Here is a 20633-nt window from a genome sequence, read left to right on the forward strand (position 1 = left end):
ATAAGGTAATAGAAACTCCAGTGTGAAAAGCCAATAAAGAGGGTAAGGAGAGATCAAGAAATCAGGGCTTCCCTGGTGGCACAGTGGTTAAGAACCCTCCTGCTGATGCAGGGGACATGGGTTGGAGCCTTGGTCCGGGAAGATCCCACATGCCGCGAAGCAACTAAGCCCGTGCACCACAACTACTGAGCCTGTGCTCTAGAGCCATCGAGCCACAACTACTGAGCCCATGCGCCCAGAGCCCGTGCTCCGCAACAAGAGCAGCCACTGCAATGAGAAGCCCACGCACCACAGCGAAGAGTAGCCCTCGCTGTCTGCAACTAGAGAAAAACCCACGCACAGCAACGAAGACCCAACGCAGCCAAAAATAAATAAATAAATCTATAAAAAAATAAAAAGAAATCAAATTCAGGTGATTATGCTTATTCTAATAGGTTCCCATTTGTTTCCTCAAAAAAGTGACAGTCCATTTTCTCAAAAGATTCTCAAATACTCCAGAAAATTTAATTTTTGATTGTTTACCTCTCTCAAACTATCAAAGTGTTTTCTCTGGAGCAAACTCTCTTCTAAAGGTAGGAGAATGCACAGGAAGGTTTGTAAAGTTCTCAGGGCAACGTGCAGAAATATACAACTGGCCGTTTTACCTGATAGTGATTTGGTATCAAGGGCAATTTCTGAACTTCCGCCAGTAGTTTTCCATGACTCTCCTCTGGGACCTCCGCTAAAAGATTTTTTGTTTTGTTTTTTTTTGGATGTATTTCCTTGTAATCCCTGGCAAGTTCTGGGGGTTCCTAGAAAATGTGCTCAAGAGTTCAGAATAACTATATTATATGTCCTAACCAGCCACCTCCAAGGATATTCAAGGTAATACAGGATGTAAATATATATATATAAAAGGAAATCTTAGTTCTATTTTTGTTTTCAAGATTATTACAATTTAATGTTTCCTTACCTGCACTTCCCCAAAAGCCAAATCTTCAGGAGATCTGGGCTCTGAATCCCAGGGGTTAGGAGGATTCAGTTCTAGAAACAAAAGTCCATTTTCTTCATTCTTTTCCACAACTAGAACCAAATGGGAACAAATCTGAATTAACAACAATAACAGAAATGAGTTTTAAAAAGCATCACTGAAATGGAAATGCATGGCTCAGGTACACAGAGTACAAAAATCAAAGGAAAATAAAAACAAAAGGCAATGCTCATTTGGGTCAAGCAACGTCTACTGAGATGAGGGCTGAAGACCATCACCCATTCATTTCTTTTTTTTTTTTAATTTAAAATTTATTGTAATAGGGTCTGCACAAAAGGAGGGGGTGAAGGGTGGGGAACATGCAGGGGATACAGGAAGACAATGACATGGCCAGGGCCACAGCTTCTGTCGCGGGGTAAGGGATGAAAAGGAAAGGCCAGGGCTGGAGCTGGGGTGGAAGAGGGAAGGGGGAGACACTGTGGCTGCATTCCCCCCACCCCCAGAGAGCACCTCTGGTCCCTGGATCCCCCCATTGACCCTGGCCCCCTAAGATTCATCTCTTGCCCTACCTCTGACCCTAGTGGCTCCTTCTTTTGCTCCCCTTGACTTGTTTCCCCCTGACAGATTCTCAAGCAGGATGATGTTTAGGGCCTGACCCCAAACAACCTCACCTTATGAAGGTACAAACTGTGTCTTCCCTGCTTCGGCCCCTTCGCAAATCTCACCTTTCCCCCTCTCTGGGGCAGAATCTTTAATTTCCTTCCTTCCTCTCCTCCCTCCTCCTGGAAAAAACAAAAAGCACCAACTCCCCAGGGAGGGGCAGCAGACAGTAGGGGGACACTGGAAGGAGGAGAGCAAGGAGGACCACCGAGGGAAAGGCTCACAAATCCCTGGAAGGGCAGGGCAGGGGGTTACGGAGAGGAGAGGGGGCGAGGGCAGTGGCCGCTCCTGTCCTCTGCCACCCCTGCCCACCGTCCAGGGGGCTTCAACACGACTGAGGGGCCAGGTGTGCATATGGCGTCAGGTCTGACAGGGAGAAATCAGGGGCAGGAGAAACAAGTCGTTAAAACCTAGCAAATTCCCCTAAGAAAACACTTCTTCCTCCTTTCCTTCTGGAGGCTCCTTGGTTGGCAGGGCAAGTAGTGAGGAGTTGGTGGGGAGAGACAGGGGAAGAGGAGATGGTACCGAGGGACTTTCCTCCATTCTCCCCTCTCCCCCGCACCAACTTGGGAGCTCACCAGGGCTGGGAGGGAAGTGGCTGAGAGCTCACACGCACACCCTCGGCCCCCGAGGAGCCACAGCTCTGGGAGGGGCTGCCGCCACCATTGGACAGGCCTCACTTGTACCAGGTGGGTGCGGGGGTCCCCCTCAGCTGGTGGGCTGTGGCCGGGGAGGCGTCTCCGGGGCAGGGGCGTCACCCCCCCCGCCATGGGTCCGCATGTGGCCGGCCAGCTGGGCAGGGTCTCGCAGTACACGCTGCACAGCTTCCACAGGATGAGGTCAGCCCGTATGCTGCCGTGGTGAAGCCTTTGTTGCGGAGCTCACGGACGTGGTGAGGGCCCTGGCTACGCACCTTCACGTGGTCCGAAATATAAGCCGAGCTCAACGTCTTGCCACACACATGACCCGGCGCCTTCTCTTCGTGTCGTACTGTGCGGACCCGCAGTCAATCCTTGATCTTCGTAGCAAAAGCTGCCTCGCAGTTCTCACATCTGAAGGGCCGGTCTGTTGAGTGCACTTGTCTGACATGACTGTTGAGGTGATCCCGCCGGGGGGAAGCTCTTGCCACAGTGGGAGCAGCTGTAGGGCTTGTGCACTGCGCCGTCGTGTGAGCACACGTGGTAGCTCCTGCGGTCCTTCTGTCGGTTCCGGTGGTAGACGTCGCGAAAGGCCTCGCCGCACATCTTGCAGGCGTGGTTCTTCTGCATGAGCTTTCCACCGCACCCACGTCACCCGCGGCCACTGCAGCCGCTCGGCCGCCAGCTCCGCTCAGCTGGGGCACGTTCAGGAGGCTCAGGGGCACCATGGTGGGCATCTTCATAGCACCCGAGGGGACCCGGCTGGCTTTGGCTCCCGTGTGGATGGCGTCGTGCCTCCGCAGGCTGTAGCCGTTCTTGAACTCCTTGGCGCACAGGGCGCAGAGGTAGGGCCCGTTGCTCTACGCTGCTTCTCCAAGGCAGATGCGACTGGGGCCACAGCGACCGTCGCGGTTGGGGCAACGACGGCGGTGGCCGCAGCTGCGGCGATGGTGGCGCCAGGCAGAGGCAGGGGGCGCGGCCTCGGCGGCGGGCGCCGACACCCGCAGGGGCGGCGGAGGGGGCGCCGGGGGCTGCTTCAGAACTGCTGGGTCCACAGTGGAGGCGGCGGCCGGGGCCGGGGGCGCAGCAGCAACGGCGGCGGCCGCGGCGGACTCCTGGGCGGCGGCGAGAACTCGGGGTAAGTCCACCGGGAGACGCTCGGCCGCCGGGGCCTGGAGCGTGGGTGGGGGCGCCGGCGCGGCCAGGAATGGACTCTGGGCGCAGCCCTGGGAGGCAAAGAGGCCGGGCTGGAGCTCAGCCCCGACCTGCGGGGGGTTCTGGGAGTGACCCTCAAGTGGCAGGAAGGAGTTCAAGAGGCCGCCCACCCCCCACTCCCCCGGCAGTCCAGGCCCAGTCCAGGCCGCAGCACCGTACAAGGGAACACGGGGAGCATGGCCTCCGCCACGGCGGGGCTCAGCTGGGGCCGGGGGCGCGGGCTGCGCCTAAGGCATGGCCGGCGGGCCGCCCCGCCGCCCTCGCAAGCCGGCGGGCTGGAGGGAGGGAGGCAAGGAGGGCGCCTGACGGGCCGTGGAGCGCAGCGTCGATGGCGGTGGCGACGCCCTCTGGATGGGGGCGGGAGGCCCAGCGAGGCCGGGGGCGCGGGCTGCGGCGGTTGGAGCCTGGCTGGGCGGGTGGGGGGAGCGAGGGAACAGCCTCCGCCCCAGCTGCGCAGCTCGCCCGGCGGCGCCTCGGGGAGGGCTCCCCATTCATTTCTTTCTTCATATTACACTTAAGGAACTCATGAGATCTCAGGTGTATCAGGGACACAGCCACACACCAACAGCTTCATTACCATCAAATGAATAATTGCTAGAGATGAGTTCAAGGTGCTATGGGAGTATCTAGGAAGGAGTACCTATTTGGTTCTAAGAGTCAAAGCAGATTTCAGATAGGAGGTAATGCTCCAGCTAGACTTGAAAGATGAGGCATCTGGGCCCAACTAAAGAAATATGATGATGTGAAGCAAACAGGATGAGACAACAGCATGTGGAAAGGCATAGAGGCATGAGAGCTTGATATGCACAAAGTGACTACTCATTTATGACCGAGGAAAATGGTGTTTGAGCCAGGCCAGGATAGACAGGTAGGTCAGAGAAAGTCATGAAGGACCCTAGATTCCCTGCTAAGGAGGAGTTTGGATTTTATCTTGTGGCAATGAGGGGTCAATGAAGAATTTTAAGCAATTGTAGCAGATGTGCTGGTGGCTTGCACAAAATCTATTTTCTCCTTCTTTACTATTAGCATCTAATTTTTTTTTAAGGAGTGGTGATACACCTATCTAAAGATCATGATTTCCCAGGCCCCCTTGCAATTATGAGTGGCCATAGCTCTACGTACAGTTTATATAGTTCTGCCCAGTGAGATGTGAGCAGAAGTGTACTAGTGGGACTTCCAGGAACACGTTTATTTTCCTGACAAAGAGGAACAAACTCAACGGATCTGGACTGTTCACCCTTCATCTTCCCCCCGCCCCTTGTGTGAAACTTGGTTGCCATGCTTGGAGGAGCAGAAGCCATCCTGAGACCCTGAGGAAAAAAGTCAGATACTAAGGATGACAGAATGGGAAGACAGAAGGAGCCTGGCTCCTTGATTAACCAACAGCCGTAATGCCCAAGACTGCCTGCTTTCCAACTTCTTGTGATATAAGAAAACCTCAGATATGATTGGGCCACTGTTATTTGCGTTTTCTATTACAATGGCTGAAAGCAATACCTAAATGCTATAGGAAGGGAGTATTAAAATCAGAACTTAATTTTAGGAAGACCACTGTGAGACACATGGAGAGGATCAATTGGAGGGAGGCAGGACCATATTTGAGAGCCCTCCCCATTGTTTTGGGAGGCCATCAGCAAACCACTGATGGACATGCACTCAGGAGAAAGATGGCCTGTTTGGAGCCCTCACTCTCCCACTTAATAGCTTAATAGCTGGATGACCTTGGACACCTTACTTGACTTCTCCATTCTTCAGTGTTTTTATCTATAACCCCAGCCACCTCCAAGGACAGTCATCCTAATAAGTGTCAGCAATTTTACTAACTGCTCAATGGAAGCAAATGAGGTCCTAGACCAAAGCAGTCCCTGTGGAAATGGCATCATTGCCCTGCCCTCAAAGCCAAGCATTTTCCTACTTTCTTCAAAGCATATAAAAAAAAATTTTGCCTACACTTTCCAAATGAATAATTATACTCACTTTAAGACAACTGCTAATGGAAGAAACTGAGGTAAAAATTACCCCTAAAATGAAAAATGGTGCATTTTTTTAATATTCCCTAATAGTTGAAAATGAAAACTTATATATGCTGTCAAATTTCAATTTTCAAGGTCAACTTGAGGGACTGTAATAAAGAAGAGTTGAAAACTTAAAGAATTACCTCCCCTAAAGTCTGTTTTGCTCTCTCACTGCCCTAGCTTCGCCCTCGTGGCTACATATTCTCCCTCTCTGCCCCTGACACACTGATGACACATTTAGACGATCTCCTTGGAAAGCTCTCCTCAGTATTACAGCACTGCCCACTACCTGGCTTCATTTGGGACTCAGCTGTCATATTATCAGACAGGGCTTTCTGACCACACCATCTCAAAGAGCACTCTCCAGCCCTCTACCCTCATTTTTTTCTTCCTAGCCCTATTGTCACTGGACATATTGTATATTGTTTGTTTATGGTCTGTCTCCCCTATAAGACTATGAGCTCTGTGAGAGCTAGCATCGTGGTTTGTTTGATGCTCTGTCAGTAGTGTGCCAAGAACGTTGCCTGACTCACAATTGGCATTTGTTAAATATCTGTTGAGTTAATTGATTAATTAATGGTCATCATTCCATGTCTCCCAAGACTCTCTTGGGGTGCACAGCCCCCTCTCCCAACCCAGGCACTGCTCCTGCCCAGACTGGGCACCTCAAGTTGGGAAATTTAGATATAAGATTATCTCAACAAAAGCCCCAAATAAAGTATATTACTTTTTCATTTTTAAAAGAGCACTTTAAAAGCTAGAAACATGATCACACCAGATAGCTTCAGCTGGTCCCTACAAACCCCTTCTTCTCTACCTGTCTGCACCCTTGTCCACCTACTGTCTCCTTCAGGAGGTTGACTTAGCTGGACCACATCAAAGGGCTCCCACACTCTCCTCCTTTTAGGTGAGTTTGGCTATTGGGAAGCTCCAGGGTGAGATGATAAGAGAACTCAGTGAGGTTGGGTCACTTATACCTCTGGCTCTTTCCCTGTAAGGTCACCTTGAACTAGTTATGCTCTGGGCATGGACAGAGGTCACTGCTTATCTCATAGAAGCCAATTCTTTATGACTCTCTCTTCTTCCAGATTCTGGAAACTGCTCCCCCCTCATCCCTTTGGGCCTAAAGACAGATAATTTGGCTGTTATCAACTCCAGGTTACTCCACCTTCCCTGTGATTCTCCCACATCCACACCTTATAAAATATCCTTTGATGAAAACACGCTCTACAAATTATCCCAATTTGAGGGGGCCATCTTTTTTCCTTTTGTGAATATAACTAATACAATAAATAAGAATCGCTATCCTGAAACCCCAAATTCAGAAGAGTGATTACCTCTGGGGGATGAGGGGATATGTAACATGATCAAGGAAAGGTATTTAAAGATCTTCTGCTGTTAATGATTTATGTCTTAAGCTGAGCACTGGGCACATGGCTGTTCACTCTGTTATTTTTATACCTTTTAAATATTGCTTAAGAATTTAATAGAAGCATATTAATTAATATTTTTCCTAGTAATAGTTATCAACTTATTTAATAGTAAAACACAATTGGCTTTCTTAATAAAATCAGGAACACACAAAGGATGCTTAATAGCACTATTCTTATTAAACTATGTCCTTGAAAATGCAAGTGATATAATAAAGATACATCTTATTATTATTTCCAGGCTATATGATTGCCAGAAAACATTGTCGTGAAATAGAAAGAATGCTGGATTTGGAAACATCTGGGTTGGGATTATGACTGGGCTGCCTATTATCACATCCTGGGATGCAGTTTCCTGATCTGTAAAATAGGCTTATGATACATACTTTGCAGAGTTATAGAACAAATCCTGTAGGGTCTAGCACTATGCCTGGCACAGAGAAGGGATTTAAAAAATAATTGAATTATTATGGCAATTATTTTACCTTCAAAGAATGAAGAGTTAAAAAGAAAGTTCAGTATTGGACAAACAAAATTATATACTAGCAAATACCATTTCAAAAATACAAGGTATTATGGAAGCCTCTCAGAAAACTGCATTGATATCCACTCTTAAGGATTTTCCTTCTTTAGAATTGTTCTCTCTCAAGAAAAGCAGAAAAAAATAAGAGTCTGTAACTCTTAACTATTATTTCAAAGCAAACACCATAAAAGTTTTTATGCCCCTCGCACAAAGATAATGCATTTATGCATGGAAGTGAAGCATAACTTCTGCCGACTCCCTGCCTCTATAAAGCAGGTGAATGTGTCATCCTTCTTGTGACTGCACAAACTGATGCAATCTAGGTTATTTGGGTTATAACTGAATATTTATCCAGAAGAACAAACAAATGGAATTCATTAAAATCTTTTTACAAGGAAGAACGATGAAGAAGAATTAGAGCAAAAACATTTTAGAAAACTGTAATAATTAAATCATTGATTATTGGCATAAGGACAGTCAAGGAGAGGATCCTAATTAAATAACAGTTTAATATTCTAAGAGACGGATCATAGATTGGTGGAAAAGGAAGGGCTAGCTAAGAATGGTGCTGTGCAACAGGTTAGCTAAGTATTCCAGCTGATTAAAGACACAAAGAAAAGCAACCAAGTGGTTAAAAAGTATGAAAAAATAGTATATCAAAGGGAGGACTTCTAAGTTTAATAGCAATGGAAACAAGTCCAATGGAAAATCTGAATAGATACAAATGTAAAATGAAAAAGTTCTACCACCAAAGAAAATTGGCAAACGTGTTTGGAAAATATTAGCAACATATTTGAGAAACAAGTGTAATTTAAAACAACAATGCTCTTTTTGACTCAAACAAGGAAAGTCTGAAAAATTAAGAATGCCCTGAGCTGGTAAGGCATGAAGAGAAAAGGCAGGCTTATTAACTAGTTAGAGGGAATAAAAACTGGTTCATTCTAAAAAATGGACTGTAATATAATATATATTAAAGAATGGATGAATGAATAATGGACTCATTCATTCATTTAGTACCTCAAGTAAAGACGACTGTGCTAATCATATTTTTCAGTTCATGACACATGATATTCGGCCCAGGCAAAGCTACTTACTTACTTACTTACTTACTTACTTATTCCCTTTATCTCTGTTTCCCACTCTTATTTCCCCGTCCTCCCCTACAGGCTACAATTTGAATGGTCGTGCAAAATATGTATTATATTGTATATGTGCATCTTTAGTTTATATAAACGGTATTGGGTCTCCAGTCTCTTTCTTACTCCTTTTCACTCAGTACCCTGTTTTTAAGATGCATTCATGTTACCACGTGTACATCTAGTCCACTTCCTCTAACTGCAGTTTAGTATTCCCTGGTTCACCGCATTTTACTGATTCACTCTCCCAGTGGTGGACCCATAGACTCTGCCACAACAAGGTTTCTTTGGTATACAAATAGGAATGGCAGTGATGGGTCATGGCGTATTCATAAACCTCCCCTGACTAGTCACTGTCGGGTTCCTCTCTAGCGTGGCTGTACCAGCCACATTCCCACCACAGGCATGACTATTTCTATACCCTTATATCTCTGACAACATTCCGCGGCACCTTCGTTTCTTTCTATCAGTCAAAAAGACATAGAGTAACACCTCATTGCTTTACTTTGCAGTTTTCTGATAATTAACGTGTTTGAGCATATCTTCATGTGCTTATTGACCTTTGTGGATTCTTCTGTAAAATGCTAGTTCATATCCTTTCTGCATTTTTATATTGGGTTTCCTATCTTTTTCTTGTCAATTTGCATTACTTCCTCCTATATGCTAGATAATATTCCCTTGTTGGTTGCCAATATTGCAGAATAGTCACCCAAACTGTCATACATCTTTTAACTTTGTCCATGGTGTCCTCCAATTAGCAGAAATCTTTAGTGCTGATGAAATCACATTCACCAGGGTTTTGTGTGTGTGTATGTGTGTGTGTGTGTGTTGGTGGGGGGTTATTCTTTGAGCTGTACTTCTGAAGTGTTGTTTGAAGAGTCAGGAAGTGCCGCCAATTTCTAGGTCACAAAGATATTTACATTTCTTCTGTTACTTTTACAGTCTGACCTTTTTCATTTAGGCTATTAGTCCATGTGAAGCCCATCTTTATGTTACGATGTATGAGGTGTTAAATATGGGTAAAAGCATTACTTAGTTCTACCCTGTTGCCAGTAATTCACCTATCTTACAGAAAAAACTCCAAAAACAGAGAAATTCTTAAGCAGAAAGATCACAGTTTTGGTTTTGACGGCAAAAAAAAAAAAAAAATCTGTGAACAGCCTAAATTCCAACAACAGAGAAATGGCTAAATAAATTATTTAAGTTAATATTTAATGTAAGCATACTTTAAAATTATGTATATATAGAATCTGACATAATATGACTAATATAATAGATTAACAAGACAAAAAACAGGATGCAAAAATAATATATAGAATAATTATAATTATTTGTAAAAGTATGCTTAAAAAGATGACTGGAAGTTGGAACAACTAGATAGAAAATCAACAAGGAAATAGAAGACTCAAACAACACGATAAACCAACCAGACCCAACAGACATAGACAGAACACTCCACCCAACAATAGAATACACATTCTTCTCAAGTACATGTAGAATATTCTCCACAAACCAGTACAAACCATATGTTAGGCCATAAAATAAAGTTAAAAGGATCAAGTCATATAAAGTATGTTCTCTGACCACGATGAAATGAAATTAGATACCAATAAGAGGAGAAAGTTGGAAAATTCACAAATATGTAGAGATCAGACAACATACTTCTGAATACAAATGGTTTAAGGAGGAAGATCACAAGAAAAATGAGAAAATACTTTGTGACAAGGAAAAATGAAAACATAATATTCTGAAACTTATGGAATGCAGCTAAAACAGTGCAGTGCATAAAAGGAACACACCTATAATAAAAAAGATCTCAAGTAAAACACCGAACCTTCCACCTTATGAAATTAGAAAAAGAAGAGCAAACTAAACCCAAAGCAAACAAAAGAAAGGAAATATTAAAAAATCAGAGCTAAAATAAATGGAATTGAGACTAGAAAAACAAGAGAAAATCAATGAAAACAAAAGTTTGTTCTTTGAAAAGATTAACAAAATTTCCAATCCTTTAGCTAGACTAACCAAGAAAAAAGAGAAAAGGTTCAAATTACTAAAATCAGGAATGAAAAGGGGGACATTACTATCAATCTTACAGAAATAAAAAAGAACATAAGGAAATATAATAAATATTATATATCAACAAATTGATAACCCAGACGAAATGGAGAAATTCCTAGGAAGAAACAAACTAACAAAATTGACTCAAGAAGAAATAGAATATCTGAGAAGACCCATAACAAATAAAGAGATTTAATTAGTAAACAAAAAACTTCACAAACATTAGCCCAAGCCCAGATGGCTTCACTGGTGAATTTGACCGAATGTCTAAAGAAGAATCCATACCAAACTTCACAAATTCTTCCAATAAACAGAAGAGGATGGAACACTTCCTAACTCATTTTATGAGGGCAGTATTACTACCCTGATCCCAAAATCAGACAAAGACATCACACACAAAAAACTACAGACCAGTATTCCTTATGAATATAGACATAAAAATCCTTAACCAAATATTAGCAAATACAATTTAGCAATATAAAAAATAATTATGACCATGACCAAGTGGGGTTTATGCCAGCCTGGTTCAATACAGGAAAAGCCATAGCGACAGAAAGTAGATTAGTGGTTGGCCAGGGGATGAGGGAAGAGGGGAATGGGACTGACTGCTAATAGTTACAAGGTTTCTTTTCGGGATGATGAGAATGTTCTGGAATTAGATAGTGGTGGTAATGGCACAACATGTGAAAATACTAAAAACCATTGAGTTGCACACTCTAAGAAGGTGAATTTTATGGTACATGAATTATATCTCAGTTAAGAGAAGGAGGAGGAGAAGGCTGGGGAGAGGAAGGAAGGGGACCTCGGTGACGACCGGAAGAAAAGATACCAAAACAGGTGTTGTCTTGAGGTGATGGGAGTGCAAGTGAGCGTCTTCTTCCTTCTACTTTCCTGATTTTTACCTTTTTAATGATGACCGTATATTGTTATTTATAATAATAATAAAATCAAATAATCTAAGTTCATACGAGCTCAAGCCATCCTTCTCTTTCTTGGGATGTGGTAGGAAATCACTACAGTGTAGGTAGCACTGGACTGAAAAGTGGGCTCTGTTAACAAAATTTTCCACTCTCACAGAGAGTGGAAATTTTCCACTCTCACAGAGAGTGGAAATTTTCCACTTTCTCAATTTTCCACTTTCCTCACTGGAGCAAAGGCTAAAAAATTTAGTGGTCTTGTTATTTTCACCCTCCACTGACCCTGCTGCCACCTCTAGCCCTGCCTTTCACCTGCCATAGCAGCAAACATCAGCCCTCTGCATCAGTTCCCAGCCTCGATCTATTTTCCAATTGATCCAATTTTCTGCTGGGTGGGAAATCCCTTCCTCCTGCTCCTAAGGTCTCAGTTACAGGGGTGATGTGCAGATTATTTGAGACATACATATACAAATAAAACATTATGCTCTGTGTACCAAGTTCTGAGAATTTAACAGCTGTTTTTTTTTTTTTTTTTTTTTTTTACCGTACGCGGGCCTCTCACTGTTGTGGCCTCTCCCGTTGCGGAGCACAGGCTCCTCCCGGACCGGGGCACGAACCCGTGTCCCCTGCATCGGCAGGCGGACTCTCAACCACTGCGCCACCAGGGAAGCCCACAGCTGTTCACTTTGAAAATTCTTTCAACAACGCAATAAGATAGCTACTACCAATATTATATCCTAGTGAGGAAACTAAAGAACAAAGAGATTGACTAACTTGCCCCAAGTCATTTAATTGTGTGTTTGAGCATCAGGATCTGAGCCCAGACTGCCCTGCACCATTCGCTCTTAACCACTTTGCTATAATGTCTCACTATAGGTCTTGTCCAAAAGACTTAGAGGTTTTATAAAGGCCCCTAAGCAGCTATCGATTTCTGGGTTACATACTCATAAAGTTGATAGTCTATTGTCCTTTCACTTACACAAACAGTTTGATATGTCCAAACCTTTGCTTCTTACCTGTTTTCTGCCAAATAAATTTAACAGTATTTGTACAGTTCCTGCTAACAATGCAGTCTGCAGGTTTCCTAGGCTAGGTCAACAGACATGGAATGAGGGTTACTGGCAAAAGAACCTAGTAACCGAGACATCCCTTTGAGGGGCAGGGGGAGGATGAACTTGTAGTCAAAGCAATCAGCAACTTCCCCCAGAATAGCATTCTATCTCTTTTGGGGGGTGACCAGAAAAGGACATGCACCTCAGTAAGTGACACCTCTGCTCTGGGAACTGGGAGAATGCCTTTGCAGGTCAGACCCTTCTTTAAAAAGTGATTAGGAGTTGGTCTCACCGAGACACGTGGGCAACACTGGCCCTGATAGCCTATTCCATATACAATAATTTGAGCCTGAAAAAGATGTAGAGGTAGTGTAATCAAAGTTCCCAGACTGGAGGTCCAGCCCAGGAAGCCCACTATTCAGCTCCCTTCACAGGTAACCAGTGGTGAGCCTGCCCCCGTCCATAAGTGCTTATGTATACATGTTTTTTCATAATAGGGCCATACTATATGTAATATTTATAATCTGCTTTATTTATCAAAAGTCCCTCTTATTATTTTAGTTTCTTCAATAGTATCACTTTTAAGACACAGTGGAATTATTTCTAGTGTTTAAATTGTTTTCAGTTTTTCTCTTTTGTAGATAGTATTGCTGTGAATGAACATTCTCATAGCCGTATCTTTTGACATATCAGTGATTATTAAGATCTTAGGCATATGGTCTCGGATGTGGAATTGCCGGGTCAAAGGGATGCACCTTCTTCAGTGTGATAGGAAGCTCATCGGAGAGTTTTAAGCAGGGGAATGACATGAATTTTTAAAATATCAGTCTGGTACTAACCAGCCTGAACCTAACACAACATTGTAAATCAACTATTCTCCAATATAAAATAAAATTAAATTAACAAAAATAAAATAAAATATCAAGCTGTGTGCTGTAAGCAGGATGGACTGCAGGAAGCAAGCATGGAAGCAGGGAGGCCAGCTGTGCAGACAAAAGGTGTCTGACTTGCATTTGGTTGGAGACAGAGCAGACAGAGAGAAGTGGATGGATTCTGAAGGTGTTTTGGCACAGGATTTATTAATGGTTTGGATATGGGGGTTTAAGGAAAGAGAAGACTCAAGAGTGACCACCAGGTTTTGTTCAGTTGAGTGGAAGCAGCGTCATTTACCAAGATGGAGAAGGCTGGAGGAGGAACAGGTCTGGGGATAAGGTGGGCTTGGCCATTAGGAGTTCTGTTTTGGCCGCAGCTTGTAATGCCTATTAGAAATCAATTCATGGGACTTCCCTGGTGGCGCAGTGGTTAAGATTCCATGCTCCCAATGCAGGGGGCCTGGGTTCGATCCCTGGTCAGGGAACTAGATCCCACATGCATGCTTCAACTAAGAGCTCACATGCCGCAACTAAGGAGCTCACCTGCCACAACTAAGGAGCACACATGCCACAACTAAGACCCAGTGCAACCGAATTAAAATATATATATATATGTCAATTCATGTAGAACTCAATAGTTGGCCCTTCTTAACCACGGTTCCTCTGCAGCCACAGATTCAACCAACCTTGGCTGGTGTAGTCCTATAGTATTTACTATTGGAAAATATCCATGCAGTTCAAACCGCATTGTTCAAGGGTCAGCTGCATATTAAGGACAGAGTGGGCCATTGGGCTGCATGCCGAGAGTTTGAGTACAATGGCCATGGCAAAGCGACCACTGAATTTAGCAAACTGGTGACCTTGACAGGAGCAGTGTTAGCGGAGTGGTAGGGATGGAAGCTCCACTGAGAGACGATGGGAGGGGAAGGAACAGAGACAACGAGTGTGAGATGCCTGTTTCAAGGGGTTTAGCTGTTTAGACATTTGGAGAAATGGAAACATAAGAGGGCTTATCTGAACACTAGGGCGCGTGCGCACGTGTGTGTGTGTACATGTGGGTTAATAGGCAAAGACGAAATTTATGATACAGGAGAGAGAAGGACAGCTGCAGGAGGGAAGGCCTCAAGTAGGTGTGAGGTGGGATCCAGGGTGCGAGAGCAGGGCGAGCCATAGGAGCAGGGTCAGTGCAGCCACTGTCAACTGTCACAGGAGTCAAGGAAGAATATGCAGGCACAGAGGCAGATGGGTTGAACAATTTGGTGGTAATGACTCTCCATTACTGAGTCCCATTACTGCATTGTCAATGTGAAGATAATGTGAAATAATTCACACAAAGTGCCTAATACTACACCTAACACACACTTAATAACATTCTGGATTAGGTCATGATTCTTCAACTATATTCAAGGCCCTCCCTACAATGTACCTTTGAAATCTTATGTTCTACTACTCTGATACACATACCCTGTACTCCAGCCAACTAAACTACACATTTGGCCCCAAATAAACTAAAACAGCCCAAGCTGTCCCCTCTACCAGAAATGTCCTCCTTTCTCTTCTCTGCCTGATGAAATTCTGCCCATCTTTCAAAACCCAACACAAATGCCATCTCTGGCATGAAGCTTTCTATGATTCCCCCAATTAGATCAAATCTATATTTTTATTCTTATAACAGACATTCTGAAACAGTGTGCATGAGCAGTTTTAAGAATCTTCCCAAGTAACTTTTTCTACTGATAAAACACGCTTTTAATCACTTAGGTCAAAGACAAATTTATTCCTATTATTAAGCCCTCCTTACTCATATTTCTACCTGCTTTCTTGAGTAGGAGGAAGGAAAAAGTAGAAGTGGAGCCAGCATACTGAGAATCACATGTAAACTGTAGCATCTTACCTATGCCAGAAAGCGCCATGGAATTTGAAGGACTTTATTTCCCAACCGAAACTGTGGCGTTTCATTATAACTGTTGAAAAGATCATGCACTTGAATATCTATCTTGTGTGTCTTCACTGATACAATATTCAGAGCCACTATTCTATAGTACACTGTACCAAAGAAACCTGTCAGAGTATCCCTGATCTTAGTTGTTCACAGGCTTGTCTTTGCCACCACCTCATGTTAATATCATCTAATTTACACTGACTCTATCTTATCCATCTTTGTATCTCTTAATACCCAATACAATGTTTACACCTGGTAAGTTCTCATCAGATACTTACTGAACAAATGAATGAATGAAGGGATCTTTTGGAGAAATCCTGTTTAGAATTTTCAGTGTTAATTATTTTTAAAAGATCTAATGTCCATAGTTTAAAATCAGGATATACTCAAAGCTTCAAGTGAGATTGGAAACAAGTTGACAAGAAGGACCCCAATAATAATAATAGCAGAAAACATTGATCGATATGGATTATATTTACCCAGTTCGTCTTGACAGAAGCTGCCTGGAGGATTGATATACTTCATGGTGCTCACATCCAACTTCCAGTTGTGTTTTGTGCATCTAACAGACCTGGATGAAAAATTATACTTAGGTTTCTGAAATGGCGAAAATAAAAATTCATCTTATTAGGCTTAAATGCATTATAAACAACTGTAGTTGGTTGAACATAAAATGCATGAAAGAAAAACTACTAATAGCTCATACTCAACTATCTAAGGAAATATAGATTAATCATCAGTAGGCAATTTTAAAAGTGAAGATAAATGCCATGTCACAAAATAATATGTGTTAGAGATCAACAGAGCCATCAGAATAAAGTCATCTTTAGGGATGGCTGTCATACAAAAGCTAAGTTGGTTAAGGTTCAACTGGGGCCAATATGAGGAAAGAATGCAGTCATTAAGACATACCTATGATTTATAATCACTTTACAACCCTTAGCCCCTAGTATAGTGTGCTAAACCTAAGTTCAACTCAAGTTTTCAGAAGAGAAAAGACTTCCTTAAAGTTTAAGATTTCAGAGCATGGTTGCCAGATAAAATACAGGATGCCCAGTTAAATATGAATTTCAGATAAATAAGAAATAATTTAAAAACACAACTCACACAATATGTGACATATACTGGAAAGTCGTCATTTATCAGCAATTTAACTGAGTGTTCTGCATTTTTACTTGCTAACTCTAGCAACCCTGTTTCAGAATGAGAATCAGATTGCAGCAAAATAGAAGGCTTAGTAATTTTTTTCCTATTTCTTACCAGACCGTGAAGGGGGTTGTGGTGGTGGAAGGTGAGGCAAAGAAGTTCCATTTCCTCTCTATTTTGGTAGTGTTTCTCGTGAAGTTTTTTTTTTTTTTTCACAGTTAAAGAATTTTTTTTTTACAAACAAGTATGTCTCAAACCGGAAACATCAGATTTTTTAATCTAACAATGTCTATTTTAACTTATATATCAGTAAATTACACTGATTTTCCCAAGCTTCATTGTATCAAGAATTTTTCACGCTCTTTTCTAGTAATAAGGCAAAAAACATATTCCGCACTTCAATTTATAGAGGATTATTCTGAAACATCTACTTTCTCATCAATGAGTAGCCAACAACATTTCAAAACTTGAGAACATTCCAAACGCAGCTATTCAACATGCTGGGTCATTAAAGGGGAAACGTGGCAGGATCTTAACTGTTCATAGGCAGCAAGTAGACAGGAGGGAGGCGACAGCTTCATGTGCAAAGAGGTTGGGAAAAGTTGTTAGATTTAGAAAATGAGAACCACAGCTTATGAGAGTTGCTGATGTTGGTTACGTGTGAAGAAGAAAAATGTAGAGAGGGTGGTAGAGGTAGGTCATTACTCTTGACTGTCTCCTAGGTGAGAGATTCCTCGGGTGAATTGCTACACAGAGAAGCAGTCAAATTTGGAGCGATGGATGGGGGAGTATAGGGTGTGAGTTCCTCTGAGGATGGTGTTTCAGCACATCAATGCTTGGCGAGCTGCATCTGGGAATAAAGCTGGGAGAATGTGCAGGAGATAAAGCTGGTTCCTCGTGTGCCGGAGCACTAAGACAATTCCAGCTCTAGGTTAGCCTGCCAACAGAATACGGTGAAACTAGGATCAATCACCCCCAAGGCTTTGGGTGAAGGAGAGAAAGGCCAGCCTGTGGCAAAGCAATCACTCTGTTAAGATGAGCCAGCCAGGTTCAAGAACAATCTGAATTCCTGTAAATAACCTCTGTTCCTAAGCTACACTAGAAGCTCATGACAGAGTAATAACGATAAATGTAATTGACATTTATTGAGCACTTATCATATAGCCAGACACTGTTTTAAGTGCTTTATGTGTTTGAAATCACTTAATCCTCTCAGCAGTCAGACAGAGTAGGTAATACTCTCAATTTCACTGTATAGAGGAGAGGATTGAGGTCCGGAAAGGCTAAGAAACTTGTCCAAGGTCACGGAGCTGATAGGTGGTGGGGGCAGGCTTCTGAACAGGGCAGGTTGTGAGGAAAGATCATTGCTCCTAATCACAAAGCTGCAACACTTCCTTGAACGGCTGGCTCAGCGAGCACCACGTGAAAAGCCCACTAAGGAGAGAAAGGGAGAGAGGAAACGCGGAGTCCCCAAACCGCAACAGTCAGAAAACCTCAGGGTCCAAGAGTGCCTGCAGAAACTTACCAGTGACAGAACAAGCCATGTCTGAGGTTTCCCTGACTTGAATCCACTGAGAAGATGGAAGGGACTCCAAACAGGGCTGTCAGCAAATAACCATGAGGCGCTCCTAGAGTACAGCTGTCGCTAAAACTGTGTCCCATGCAATACTTGCAAGCTATCTATGCTAAAAATATATTAGTTATTTAACTGGGTGCCTTCTATTTGCCTAATCTAGCAACCCCATCGAAGGAGCCAAACAAGCTACAGGTGCAACAGTGTTTATCAACATTTAGAAATCTAATAGTGTGTGTCTGGGCCCTGAAACTAAGTATGCAGTGAAGCAAATCTGTGTGCAGGTGTAAGAACATTCTAGACTTGGGCGATGGTCTTCTATACGATTATAGCAGGGAGCTCTTAGAAAACTACACAGCTCCCTCTGAGTCCACCTACACTAAACTGCCCACAGATGACCCGAGAAATCAGCTCAACAACACGGTGGATGTCAAGCCGGACGTGGGAATGGCTAAAAAGCACCCAGGTCAAGTTAGGCTGAAGCAGAGCTTGGAAAGGTGCGGTCAACCACTCATTCGTTGCCGGTGTTGACCATCAGGCTGACAAAGCATCCCTCACCCAGAACTCCCCCTGTCTCTGCCAGGCAGTGCTGCTATCTCTTTGGCAGTCACTGAAAACAAACAAACGAACAAAACCCACAACCATCCTGTCCTGGTATTGCTCCTGAACTGGTGAGGAAGGCGATCTATATTGTAGGCTTCATCAAGTGGGGGGAGACGGGTACCAGCACTAGTTCTTCCAAGAAATGATTAGAAGAGCTGCTGTTCAGGGCAGATACAGTTGCGGCTCTGCCATTTTGGGTTTTTAATCACCATGAGGCAGTCAAAGCAAGTCTATCTGCTCTCCAGCAGTGTTTGGATAAGGGCCTGCCCCACTCATACTTCTGGGGGAGTGGGAAAGGAAACCCAGAGGAGGCTTGAGTCCTGGAAAATAAAAGCTGTTACATACACCCAAGCACTCACTCACACACACACACACACACACACACACACACGTACCTTAGAAATTTCACTGTTAATCAAGCTAGGAATCGATTTTCAATTAGAGTTCTTAAGAGAGAGTGGGAAATTAAGTACAGGTCATAACGTTTTGAGATCAGAGAGTTGCCTCAGTGAGCACAAGTAAAAGTTATGAATTTGCTAAAAGAAATAATTTGTCAGTTGGTTCATTTGATTTTCAATGAACACATCTCCTGCCACATCTAATTGTAAGAAGGTCACCAGGGAGAAAGCAGAGGACGCGTGTTACCTTCCGTCTAAATCCTCGATGTCTTTTATGAACAGGCCTCCTTGGTGCTTGCACATATTCTTGCATGCTCGCAGGTGGCTCTTACTTTTATATAAGATGTAATCTTTGCCAGTGCTCTTATTTCGAACAAAATTGATCCCTTCCTTGAGATTGGCAACTTCAGCAGGTGAGAGACACAACAGGATCTCAGTTGTTTGTTCGATGCTATGAAAACGCGAACATTTTGAGAGGAAAGAGTGATACTGTTAGGTTTCAAGAGAGAACAATTTGGCATTGACACCTCAAAAACCTCTTTTTTATTAAAATACTTTTTAAGGCCATCCCTCCAAGTACCCAGGCCTGGTGGCACCTGATGGTGAATTTTCTCCCCTCCTTTCAATGTCCATCCTACTTGTTGAGGGTTTATCTCCACTTTCCCAGAGAGCTCATGCCCCTCTCACTTGCCTGCCCATGGTCTGTCGTTGCCTCTCTCTGGGTATTTCAGAAGAACTGCAGTTGCTCCTTCAGGTTCTATGACTCATTCGCTCTCAGGAGACATTAGTCTGTGTGGATAAAGAGGGTGTGGGCCCAGCTCAGTATTTCCGTCCTACTGCTTCCTCCCCTACCATATCTCTCTTAGAAGCCAAATTTTATATTTAGTTTCAAGAACCCAGTCTGCTCTCCCCACCTCCATGCTTTTGTCTCTGCACCTGCTCTCCTTTCCCACTGAGAGTCATCCTTTAGGTTCAAACATAACTCAATCATCCCCTCCTTGGATAAGCCTTCCGAGCTACCCACCACCACCCCCAGCCCGGCCCCCAGGTCAAGTCTAACACTTCTTTTTTTTTACTTTCCAGGAGACATTGAAATTCATTCTTTCTTTTTCTTTTAGTGAACATCTATCATCTCATATAGATATAAAATTAAAGATAAGATGAGACCTCTTAGCTGATTTACTCAACTTTCATATATAATGTAGAGTAGTGTCAGTTATGTTGATCCTGTTGTACATTCTCAGTACTTATTTATCTTACAACTGGAAGTTTGTACCTTTTGATCACCTTCATCCAAATCCCCTTCTCTCCACCCCCTGCCTCTGGTAACCACAAATCTGATCTCTTTTTCTATGAGGTTTTTTTTGTTTGTTTTTAAAGTATAATCGACCTACAACACTATGTTAGTTCCCAGTACACAACATAGTGATTCGATATTTCTATACATTTAAAAACGATCACCATGATAAGTCTAGTTATCATAAG

General features: G+C 43.3%; 1 protein-coding gene and 1 pseudogene across 3 annotated transcripts in view; both read right to left on the minus strand.

The window, feature by feature from the left end:
- The window catches only part of LOC113631816 (cytidine monophosphate-N-acetylneuraminic acid hydroxylase-like), a 263669-nt gene that overhangs the window by 36233 nt on the left and 206803 nt on the right, over window positions 1-20633 (minus strand). Inside the window, exons 3-6 of one of the 3 annotated variants that reach the window (XM_027128539.1) lie at window positions 19840-19937; window positions 19396-19599; window positions 15908-15999; window positions 953-1062 (exon numbers count right to left, since the gene is read on the minus strand). In XM_027128539.1, coding sequence (XP_026984340.1) covers window positions 953-1062; window positions 15908-15999; window positions 19396-19599; window positions 19840-19847 — 414 coding nt within the window. In that variant the 5' untranslated portion in view covers window positions 19848-19937. Of the gene's footprint in view, window positions 1-952; window positions 1063-15907; window positions 16000-16688; window positions 17632-18099; window positions 18966-19395; window positions 19600-19839; window positions 19938-20633 lie in introns of those variants that run through there. The other 2 variants (XM_027128540.1, XM_027128541.1) reach the window with 2 other exon arrangements.
- On the minus strand, window positions 1985-3961 carry LOC113631818 (myc-associated zinc finger protein-like; annotated as a pseudogene).

Source organism: Aethalodelphis obliquidens, unplaced genomic scaffold (assembly GCF_003676395.1).
Source record: "Aethalodelphis obliquidens isolate GAN/ISIS:26980383/991018 unplaced genomic scaffold, ASM367639v1 scaffold34, whole genome shotgun sequence".
Lineage (NCBI taxonomy): Eukaryota > Metazoa > Chordata > Mammalia > Artiodactyla > Delphinidae > Aethalodelphis > Aethalodelphis obliquidens.